Source organism: Myotis myotis, unplaced genomic scaffold, assembly GCF_014108235.1.
Source record: "Myotis myotis isolate mMyoMyo1 unplaced genomic scaffold, mMyoMyo1.p scaffold_m19_p_5, whole genome shotgun sequence".
NCBI classification, from domain to species: domain Eukaryota; kingdom Metazoa; phylum Chordata; class Mammalia; order Chiroptera; family Vespertilionidae; genus Myotis; species Myotis myotis.
Window position 1 is genome coordinate 36,441,414 of NW_023416357.1, and position 12,170 is coordinate 36,453,583.

The following is a 12,170-nucleotide window of genomic DNA, read 5'->3' on the forward strand; positions in this document are numbered from 1 at the left end:
TATTTAGATGTAGAGATTATCATGTGAGTTAAGTTTCCATATTTATTTACTAACATTTATATCACCCACAGTGTCACTCAAATACGTATGCCCATTTACAGTCATCACGAATGAAGTTATTTTAAATAAACTTGAGTGGAATAGACTTCGGTGGTCTAATGTGGGGACCACCAAACTCTGTAACATTCTGAGAGAAAACTGTTCCTGGATTTGCACAGCCAGTTTACAAATAAGCTTTGGAAACACAATCCATGTGTAAGTTTGAGACTTCCTGTGTAGCCACTCTAGGAGAGCCCAGCTTTGTGTGTCCCCGCCCGCCGGCCTACTGTTCGTTCTAAAGGCAGTGCTGCTGGCGGATTTTGAATCAACTCTTGAAGCTCTTAAGGTTCGTTGGGTGATTTCAAAACATACTTATCAGTGCTACTGAGCTAAGGGAAACCTAATTCATGTCCTAAAAGGTCCTTTTAAGTCAAGGCTGTGTGTGTTGACCTGTTATGCATGTGCTGAAATTAAACTGATACTCCCAACAGCTTATTGCCCTGAGAGGGGAAGTAAGAGATATGATTCATTTTCTGACACAATAACCAACTTTTAGATACTAAAGATTTGCCTTCAAAACCATCAGCATACAATGGGTTACTGCTATTCCTTTCAGATAAGGATCACTTTTTAACTGTCCTGGGATCTTGTTATTTTGGCCACCTACCTTGATTCCTTAAGATAGGTGATACAGTGGATCTGTTGGCCAAGGTTGCCTTTGTCATTGTGGAAGTAAAAATTCCTGAATTCTTGATTTGATTTTAAAATATTGTAAAGTTCTAGATTTAATAAGCGCGCTGGAAGTGTGTACTCTTGGTAAAACCTTTGCAGCACATCTCTGGTAGTCTCACTGTGCATGAGATCACTCAAGGCCTTGGTTCAGAAGATAAAAGGTATAAAGGTGTTTGCTAAGTTGGTTTTTCAATGTAATTTGTTATGTTAAGGGAAAAAAAAGTAGTTTTTAAAATGAGTTTGGTCGAGCCCTAATGGTCCTCAAGGGTTTCACTTATTTGGCAGAAATGAGGGGGCTGGACATTTGTGAGCCGTTGACTAACACAGGAAATGCATAAAAGGGTGGGTAAGTCAGCCTCCAGGTCGGGGCTGCGTGTGTGGAGAGCTTGGTTCCTGTAGACCTGGATTAATCAGCCACTGATTTCTGATGGTCAACCCAGCTGTAAACAGTAGGAAGCTTTTCTAATGGGCCAGGATTACAGATCCTATTCTTTCTTTCAAACCTTCCAGCCTTTTCCTGAGTCCAGTTTTCAGACTTTGCAATTTTTTAAAGTCTTTCTGTACCCACAGAGGAAAGCACACGGTTGACAGCACTGTGAGGGGGAAAGAGCAAACTGCTTATCGTCCAGGGAGGGACTGGATCAGGAGTTGTACAGGGTTCCGCCCCGTGGGGGGTTGGTGGAACCTTGGCTCTGTGCACAGGAATGGCTGGCTGATCTTGGAGATGTTCTGGTTGGATCATGAGTTTGAGCTTGGAAAGCACTGCCTCCAGTTCACCAGCAGGAATGAGGCAGACATTCACGATTTGGTGTCTTAAGACTTTAATGTTTGCCAAATGTTTGAGCAATCCCTCACATCCCATTGAACTGAAGGGCTTATGACTTGTTTCACAGTAAGTCCAGCAGAGATTAAAAAAAAAGGTCAGCCCCTTGCCTCTCTCTCCTGCTGTTCAGACGAAGACCTAAACCACCCTAAACCCCTCTTGGCACACTGTCCCAAACCGAGGATCAGTGGAATTACAGGCTCGATTGCAGGCGGACTTGAGGAGTTTGTGACTGATGACGGGCAAGTACCTACATGTGTCTTTCATTATTCGGTTGCCTTAGGAGATGCTGTTTAAGTTGGCAGATAGACTTATTGAAAGCAAAGCTTGTCACTGGTGAGATTACTGATTTCACCCAAAAAAAAAAAAAAAAGAGAGAGAATCAAATGCCAAGGGAGATAGGGAAGGGAGTGTGTAAGATTTAAAAGTATGGGGAAGCCGTCATGTTAACAAGAGAAATTAGAATTAAATGTGGTTTTCATTTGTTGTATTGGGTTTGGGATGATATTGTTTTAATAGTAAACTATAGGATGTGTGTGTTTTCTGAATTTCAAAATCCTAGAAGTTATTTAGAAGTTTTAACTTGTTTTATCCCCAAATCATATTCCGGTAGTAAATTAGTATTTTTTAAGGGACTTACTGGTGACCAGAGCAGAGGTTTATAATTCCTAAGCCAAAGGCCCCAGGCCTTTTTGTGGACTTCTTATTTCCTAAGGCTTTTTTATGTCCTTGGGCAGAGTGTGTGGGGAGTGTTGAATGACCCATCCTAACTCTCTAAGCAACTCACCTATGTGACGGCCCCCACTACCTTTCAGCAGCAGCTGCTTATGCAGCGTAGTGGTTAGAAAACCAACCTTGTTGTGCTTCTCTCCCTGAGCTTCCTAGTTCGGTTGTTTTGTTTGTCTGTTTTTGTTTTTCACATAATACCCGACACAGTAGTTGGTGGGGGGGAAATTGTAATTAAGTAATTCAGGATGAGTGTGAGTTTATTTTTACCTTGTCTCTTTTTCCTAGCAATGCTAATTATATCTGCATTGCTGTTTTTCTCCCCGAATTAGTACTGATATGCATACTTTTTTCCTTGAATGTTTTTGCTTCCTTGGCTTCTTTGTTTCCATTAACGAATTAATGGTCGGTGGTATTTCTGATTGCCACGGTTTCGATTTAAAGTGGGTCTTCGCTCACATCTTTGCTTTTATGCATTGAGCTGTGGCTTCCCAGCGTCCAAGGCTGTTTTATGACACTTATCCTACATTTCGGACAAGGGCTTATGTGTCCCATAGGACTCGAACTGCACTTGGAGAGAGAGCAACTAGCAAATGGAATAACTCTTTCTTGTGAAAGGTTCCAGCCCTTTTAAACGAGACTCGGAGAAATAGAAAACAAATATTCTTGGGAAGAAACCGGGTTTGTTCGTACTTGGCTAGGAATTTTAGGAAAGGAAAGAACATTTCCTCTGGCCTCAGGAGCACATTCAATGTGAAATATCACTGTTTTCAAAAGAGCTCAACTTAAATTTATCTCTGGGTCATTTATTTGACTTGAAAAATAAATGGATCTAGTCCTCATAAAAGAAAGGGTTCAGAGTCCTATTTTAAGTAAACTGAATAGTCCAGTAAGTTAGGCAAGATGCTCCCAGCATCAGCTATCAACTGAAAACAGCTGGAATGTGTAGAGGTGTTTGCAAATACCCACCATGAGCTGGGGGATTGGCGAAATGTGGTACAAGTTAGTTCCAGCTGCACACATTTGCCTTATTAGAGTTCTTTACGGTAAATGAAATGCTTGCTTCATTTCGGTGTAGTCATTTCTCTCAGCACTTGACTAAGCAGGTGGCAAGTTTATTTAGTTGAAGGAATGCTTGCAAACAATGGACTATAAACCGATCTGTATCAATTCCAAGAAAGAGCTATTAAATGTCTTCCTTTTATTTTCCCATGAATCCAATTTTTTGTTTTGTTTTTGTATTTTTATAATCTTTCCCAAGTCTTGAGTGATTTTTAAATGTTTGCCATTTGGTCATAAATGCGGCACGTAAACGTTATATAAGTCAGCTGACCAAACTTTTCGTTTGAGCAAACTTCTGGTGATCGCTCTCTGAACTTCCTATTCTTCTGGGACTGTCAGCAAATATAAGGCCAGACCAGGAGAGAGCTGTTCCTGACAGAGTGATTCTGCATTCTAAATCTAAACATAGCTGTGCAGAGGTGTTGTTGTTTTGTATGGTCAAGTCCCTTCTCTTATCCTCCCCCTCTTCAATTAGGATGGAAAATTGAAAGTTTGCTGAAAATAATTTTGGGTGGGATTTTAGATTTGAAAAGGAGCAGAGGGATTATTCAGTCCAACTTGCCAAAAAAAAAAAAAGAGAGAGAGAGAGAAAGAAATAGAGTATAAATGATGTAGTCTTGGGACACTGGAATCTCTTTATAAAGCAGAAGTCATCTTAAGGTATTTTCATCTAAAACTCCTATTCAAAAGGACATCTTTAAAAAGCATTGTTTTAGTGAAGTCTTCAGTTAAAAGATGACCCCGCTCTGGCCTGGTGGCTCAGTTGGTTAGAGCGGCATCCCGTAAACCAAAAGTTTGTGGATTGGGGCCCATAGGGTCAGTGTTTCTCTCAAATCAATTAATATATCCTCAGTTGAGGGGGAACATTTTTTTTTTTAACTTTAAAAAATGACTCTGTGTCAGGAATTCTAAGGATAGGATTATGGTACGTTTCTGGAACACTGGTTTAATATAATATTTAGGTTAACTTTACATTGGAGCTGGCCCGAATGGACTAAGTGTTGAGTTAGTTACCATGTGTAACTTACTTTTTACAACTTGGATGCGATTTAAGGGAAGACACACTGGGAAGTGCTTAGCTCTGGCTCATAACCATCATCATGTTTCTTTTAGGTCTTAACACTTTATATAATATAGGAGAATAGATTGCATAAGTACAGCCCCCCTCTGTTTTTTGTTTTTTTTTTAAATGAGGCAAATGAAGCAATATCTTAAATTAAGTCAGGGTTTCCTGAGGTTCCGGAATCTTATTCCTAAATTTTCCACTGGGCAACCTCCAGATCCTTCTCTTGCATTTGTCCCCGGTTGACATGAGTCAGGCCACATTTTGTACCATGAGTGGATGCAGTGCTGCTCTGAGCTGCCCTTGCTGGGAGGGAGAGCCATCCTTCGAGGGAAATAAATCTGTGGTGGCCTGGAACATTCGTCACTGGGCGGCTCCAGGAGCTTTTTAGAGCTTCACGTGTAAGGTTTCTAAATGGATGATGAAATTTAACAGCGTCTAATTTTCTAAAAATTTCCGAAGGAGGATTGTCTCAGCCCCTGATTTTCAAGGTATTCACTTTATAGTCCTCTCCAGTTTTTGTCAGATACAGGTTTTTCCATCCCACGGATGTGAAAGGGCAGCCCACTCGCACTGGTGAAGGGAGGTTAGTGTTGCACCGGAACAAATGGTGAATTCAGGGCTTCTCCCCAGTCTTTGGAGGTATTCATTTCCCACCAAGCTGCATGCAAATGGCATCTTTATCTGGGTCAGCCTCTGGCTCAGCCTCATCGTCTCCTTCAGCAGTGGGTTAAACAAATGTCACTTGTCAGCTACTTATTCGTGACCCTTATGGACCAAGCATTAATTTGAAGCCAGGCTCCGTGAAATAGTCCTTGGGGGAAATGGGCCCGTGAATTTATAATGAGCTGTATCTTCACTTGGAGTACTCTCATGGTACTGGATTCTTTCAGGACCCCACCCTGACTGTTCCCACTGCTCTTCTTATAACTTGGGAGGGATTCGGAGGGCAAAAGTGAAGCACATTGTCAGTGTGAAGCAGCTACTTCCTCTAGTATTAGTAACTGTTGTCATTACCCACCCCTGTAATGGAGAGATTATAATATGCACATTCATGAATGTTCTTACGTTGTTTGGAACATTATTTATACTTTTGCAAAATTCCCGGGAAGTGATGATGGCTTAGGACTTTGGTCTGTAAGATGTTTCACATTAAAATGCTGATAACATCTTCAAAAAACCACAGAGACGTGGGCTTTGCAGGCCTGGTGAAGGAGTGCCTTTGTGGTTTTATTCTTTTCTCTGAAGCACCCAGTTGCAAGTATGGATGCTGAATTCATAGGGGCGTATTCACAGAAATCTTTAAAACCAGGTAAGTATCTGTTTATTTAAAACAGCACCTGAGCCCTAACCGGTTTGGCTCATTGGATAGAGAGAGCATCAGCCTGTGGACTGAAAGGTCCGGGGTTCGATTCCGGTCAAGGGCATGTAACTTGGTTGCAGGCACATCCCCAGTGGGAGGTATGCAGGAGGCAGCTGATCGGTGTTTCTCTCTCATCAATGTTTCTAACTCTCTATCCCTCTCCCTTCTTCTCTGTAAAAAATCAATAAAATATATTTTTAAAAAATAAAAATAAAACAGCACCTGATTCAAAGCAACTTGGATTACCCCAAGTAGGTGTTTTTCTGTTCTTTAATGAAAGTAGCCTGAACTTACTACTTACTTACTAATCTATTGCCTTTCTCTACTTTGACCTCCAATCCCTGCTTTTCTTTTTAACTTGTCTTCCTTCCTTTCTCTCTCTTTCTTTCTCTCTTTCTTCATTCCTTTCTTCCTTCTCCCTCTCCCTCTCCCACTCCCTCTCTCTCTCTTCCTCTCTCTGTTTTGAGGGTTAAAAAAAAGTATAAAAGCATTTTGTAATCTTTTAAATAGTACAGAAATTTAAGGTGTTATTGTTATACTACTTAATTTTTGCCATTGTGGTCTGAAGGTGATGGTGTTGAAGCACTGACAGTGAGCAGGGGTGGGTGTCCTATATGCTCACCTGGTCTCAGCTCTGCTGAACCCATTGACCGGAGTGTTTTAATGATCTTATTTAGACACATTTCAATGACTCATTCATAGCAAAGCACTGAGGAGTCATACATGTGCATGTGTGTTTTCAGAGAAGATTATGCCTGGAATTCTGCAATTAGGAAATTTGGCTGGAGACCCTATTAACATCCACCAGGTCCATCTGATGTGGTAACACGAGAAGCTTAGTTGGTCATTCCCATTGCAGGGCGGCTGTTGATCAGACCCTGTCAGGGAGGCTGGTTTTTGAACAGGGGAGACAGAGGGCCCACAAGGCGCTGAACAGTTCATGGATTGAAAAGGAGGGTTGGCAAGAGAATGAAATAATGGAGGCAGAAAAATATTGCCAGTTTGGGAAAGGAAGACAGAGATGCTGAGGACGGTCTCCTGTTTTTCAGTTTTGTAGGCTTTTCCCTATTGAAGAAGGTCAGTGTATTCACCAGCCTATTGTGGCTCCGTGACCTGTCAGCTCTGTGTGTGTGTGTGATTGGGGGGGGTGGGGGGGGGGGCAGTGAGGCACTAGTACTTGTCCTGTGAGAGAGAGTGTCCTCCTCAGGGCATGGCCACCAGGGAAAGGCAGGCAGGCTACCACTGTGATGGGTACCACCAGGGATGTAGGATGCATGGCCCACAGTCTGCGGTGGGAGCAACAGACAGGTGAGAGCTGCGTGGCTCAGCCAGGCCCAGCTTACCTTCACATCCGGTTGTTTTCCCAATTCAGCAAGGAAAGGGATTCATAACTCAATGAAATGTGGACAGATGGACAGTAGAAGTTGCCTCTTCGTTACGAAGAGCTATGAAGTTTCCTCGACCCACAAATTTCACCCCCTCCTGTTTACCACAGATCCTGCTGAAATGCAAATGTAACCCTGGAGGAGAGACCTCTGTTAACATAGGCCCAACCTTTAGTAATTTAATGTTGATTCCCATTTATGCCTTTGGCTTGCTGTCTGTAAAAAGACCCAAAGGGGAGTAATACAGGCATGACAGTCAGTGAGGGTTAGGAAAATGGACATACTACACTGTGAAGTTAAAATGTTCCGCTCCTGCTTTTTCTTGTGTTCTGCAAAATGGCCTTCCCTTTCCTTTGTTCAGACTTTTCCAGAACAGATTGATTAACATTTTCAAATAGTCACTATATATGGCAAATATCTGGGGTTTTTTTGTTTGCTTGTTTGTTTGGTTGGTTGGTTGGTTTTTGTTTTTCCTAACACCATACCATTTTTTTTATTGTTCATCTATAATTTCTGAATTATTCATAGACTATCTTCAAGTACTGGGTGAGGAAAGGACTAATACTGATGGGTGTTAAAATCTCGATGCTACATTATTTCAGGGTTCATGTTCAGTATTGGTAGCAGAAATACATAACATAATTGTTCAATTCTTTTCCAGAATCAAGTTCAATTCATAATACTATTCATAGAGCACTTGAAAGGAACTTAGAAATGATAACCCGATCCATATAACTTACATCTGAGGAAACTGAGGTCCAGAAAGATTCTACATAGAGGAGTCGAACCAGTGTTCACTAAAAACTTGCATGTGTCAGGCCCCCAACACAGCGCAGGGTACAGGATTAACGTCCCTGCTCGCTGTTCCTGCTCTGGAGACACTACCACCAAGAGCAAAAGGAGCAGAGGGGTCATTTAAACCCAGGTCAAACAAATTCTAAAGTGATTGTTCTCTCATTTACATTAAGTAAATTACCCAAGGTTTCTTAGTTAAGAGTCTCAGATGGACCCTAGTCAACCATAAGTTTCATCTTCAAATTGTCCTCTTTGAACAAGAGTTCTTGAACATTTTGGGGAAAATGGACCTCCTTATAGATGAGTATGAACAGACAGACACTCTTTGGTCACATCCTCTGTGTCCTGGTCCAATGAGTTTGGGACTCATTGGAGCTTAAGCAGATTCCATAAGTGACTTCCCAGAGTTTACATTCTCTTGGTGATCTTGAACCGCCTTCTTTAAATGTTGATTTATATCTGAAATTAATCTTTTCAAGCTGTTTGGTGCAGGTGGTATGGACACAACGTTACAGACCGCACACTTCCTCCTGAGAGTGCGCTTCCTGGGGAGCACATGCTACTAGGGTTTGACCTGCATGGCCAAGCCCTAAAACCATAAACTCACACCTTGAAAGCCTTGCTGACTTGATAAATCCCTATGTCAACTGTCTCTTAAGGTGGGCTCCTCACATCCCTCCTTAGATTCAGGCACAGGCATCCATCCACTGCCTTCCGACTCAGCCCCGAGGAGGAGCACACGCACTGCCATTCTGTTCTGTTCTTGTTGCCTTTCCTGAATAATAATTTTTGATTCGGGACCTTTTAGCGATTTATAATGTTGTCATATAATCTGAGATGGGAGTTGCTTGTCACTTCCGGTTTCTGACACCCAGACAATACTTTGCATTTGGAGAAAATAGCTGCTTGACTTTTTAAAGGAAGAGTTGCTCTTCCGGGTCCAAACTGGAAGCAGATATTTGAGCTGTGCAACTCATTTTTTTTCTTAGAAGTGTCGGTTAGGAGCTGGGCTTAAGCTTCATGTCCCATGTACTTGGAAAAAGTAAGGCTTTAGGCCTGAGAGCAAACCACATGGGCACCTGCTGCAAGGGAGACAGCCTTTGGCAGTACAAGCTGTCACTTAAGTTCCTCGGTCCTTGTCCACGGTCCCATGTCATGCTGCCTTTTTAGCAGGAGTTTGATGCCCAGGATGCACTTAGTATTGTGACCAACACAGTTGAAATTGTGTAAGAATTGATTTATTAACGCTGCTTCTTCTGGATAGAGGGTGTGTTAAGCAGAGACTTTGAATTCGAAGGTTCCGGGCTATAAAAATACAGGCCAGTGGACCATCTTATCAGGAGGGAAAACAGCTCCCTAAGGCACCTGCTTCTGCCTCCAATACTAGGTACTCATTTCTGCCTCCTCCCCCTTTAGCATTAACTTTTGTTCATTTGTAGCCAATATCAGACATATTAATGATCACTAATTTCATAAATGAAATGATGAAGGTTCACAGCTGTCAAGATGTGAACCTCAGCAGACTATACTTTCTGACTTAATAGCTAGACTGTGACAGCCTTGCCCTGAAAATGGGACCTATGTCAGCTGCAGTCAGCTTACTGTGCCTAGCAGGAGGTACCAGACACACTTAATACTCATTCTAAGGGTAGCCAGTAGCAGACAGAGAACCATCAGATGAAGCAGCTTTACTGATCACAGCATATCTGAAGAATCAACTTACAGGTCTCCTAATGTCCCCACCCTGCACTGGGCATTGTGATGGACAGCAGGACACCTGCTTCCTGGTGTTCTTAGTGTTGAATGAACACTGCAGGTGCCCTTGCTCCCTCCCATCCACCCGGGCTAAATGTCTCCACAGCAGCGTTAAGATACCTTACGCGCCGAGAGCAAAGAACGCAGAACTCTTATTTGATCCTCTCAGGATATAAGGAAGTTGGTTCTTTGCATAACTTTTTAGTTTTATTTCAAAGCTCACACTTTCTACAGAGAACCAGATTCACACTGAGAAAACCGAAGACTGTCTTCTCGAGCCATGCTACCCTGCGCAGGGTCCACCACCACGGGTCACAGTCACACTGAGCCATGGAGTGTGGCGGGGTCAAGCTGAGATGAGCGAAGAGTGTAGAAGAACAAAAGAAGAACGTAATATATCCCATTGACAGCTTTTATATTGATTATACAGGCATGGGCAAAAGCAGGTTTACGGTTGTGAGTAGGTGAAACAGTTTATTCTTGTATTATTTCTTTGTAATACAACTGTAAACCTATTTTTGCCCACCCCTGCATGCTGAAATGATAATATTTTGGCTATCTAGGGTTAAATAAAAGATTTAACCTGTTTATTTTCACTGTAATGTGGCTACCAGAAAATTTTAAATCACATATAGAGCTCATAATTGGACCTCATCATTACAGATTACTAAAAGCCATTTTTTCCTCTGAATTTCTGGTATAAATTCTGCTTGGTGCTGATTTTTATATTCTGTTGGATTTCTTTCTTTTTTTAAAAAAAAAACTAATTCAGTTTCTAACTTTTTAAATTTATTAGGGTGACATTGGTTAATTATGTGGGATTCAAATGTATGGTTTTATGATACTGATCTTCTGGACTTATTTTCATGTATACCTATGTCTTGTCTTCTAAAGTGATCACTTGGTAGAGATAGGGCCATGGAAATGGTTGGCCTCATACTGTGATTTTCAAGGATGAAGAGGGTTGGTTGTCATCATGCATGGGAAGTTCTCTCAGACAGTTGATATAGATCAGATATACTCAACATCTGGTGGAATCTCATAGAATTTTTAAAATACAGAATGTAGGAAATGGGTCGATCAGGGAGTGGCTCTTCTTGAGCTCCCTACTTTCTGGGTCTGTTCTTTAACCAGAGAACTCTTATCTCTCTAACTTTGTGGTCTGGCTCTTGGCAGTCCAGTTTCCAGAGAAGTGCACTGGGCTCTACCAATAAAAGGTGCAGTCTCTACAGAAACTGTATGCCCTGAAGGAACTCATGGGATGACACTGATTAGGAAGTCAGTGTCCTTGGAAGGAAGATGACTTTATGTCTTCTAAACCAGATAAGCTCTGTCACTTAAATCTTGGCTCTGACTGGTACAGCTGTGTGAGCCCAGACAAATCACTTAACCTCTCTGAATCTCAGTGTTCCCCTCTGTAAAATGGGGATGATGATAGAATTTTCCTCATGATGAGAGAATTTCAGACAGACGTGGGCTGTGGTGTCTGCATTGTCAGATACTAGTCAAGTGACCTTGCTGTAGTCACCTAACCTCTATCTTTCCCATCTACAAAGTGAGACTGATGTCCTTCACAAGGCTGTTATCATGACTCAAGAAAATGACCTAAGTGACTAGAGCAGCATCTAGGCCAGTGACTGTTTGCTTTCCTCCTCACCTCCCTCAGCCTGACCTTCATATTTCATGATCTCCATCCCCCACCCCCTAATTCATGATATATAGTAGCCCAATGAAATATGATTAAATTGTGTCATTTTTAATTTATTTAATGTCATTTAATTTATCCTCCCCTACCCCCCATATTTGAAGTAATTTTTTACTTGGTACCAACTTCATTCATCCCCCAGGTGATTTTTTGCCAGATTTGCAACAATGAAGTGCCTAAAGAGAAAATAGAGTTGTTTTGAGAGTAGCTCATGATTAAATGTAATTTAGTAATTTTATGTTGGTCATGTGATCTCTTTGGTTTTATCTTCCAATCATGGAATTGAAGGACTAGGAATTATGTTACAACTTCTTAGCTAAACCTTCCCACTTCCCTGATGTGGAAGTGAAGGAGGAGAGCTATTCAGTTGTTTTCCCCCTTTGATTGACATATCTGGAACTCATATCTTCATCTATTGTCTAATTTTTTTTTCTATTACCTCACAATGGCTTTTCAACTGTTTTCATATGCTATAGTAACCATGCATAGGTAAGGAGTATTTTCTTTTTTACATAAAAGTCACAGAAAGGATACAATGTGTTATAAATCCCTTTCTGTTTTCTCCAAGAGGTTACATTAAATGGCACCCAAAAGTATTTTCTGGCCTAAAATGAATTAGTGCCTTGAAATAGATAATGCAAAAAGTAACCAACAGGGGGAAACCTAATATAGCCTTTTAAATTAATTTGCTTAACTTCTAGCCCCTTTTAAAAAATTACCCA

At 41.4% G+C, this 12,170-nt stretch overlaps 1 protein-coding gene across 6 annotated transcripts in view; it reads left to right on the forward strand.

The window, feature by feature from the left end:
- The window catches only part of PIK3R1 (phosphoinositide-3-kinase regulatory subunit 1), an 83,399-nt gene that overhangs the window by 32,592 nt on the left and 38,637 nt on the right, over positions 1–12,170 (forward strand). Inside the window, exon 1 of one of the 6 annotated variants that reach the window (XM_036309162.1) lies at positions 10,085–10,133. The exons of the other annotated variants lie outside the window; for them this stretch is intronic. Within the exon in view, the coding sequence (XP_036165055.1) occupies positions 10,100–10,133 (34 nt within the window). The 5' untranslated portion in view covers positions 10,085–10,099. Of the gene's footprint in view, positions 1–10,084; positions 10,134–12,170 lie in introns of those variants that run through there. 6 annotated transcript variants of the gene reach the window in all.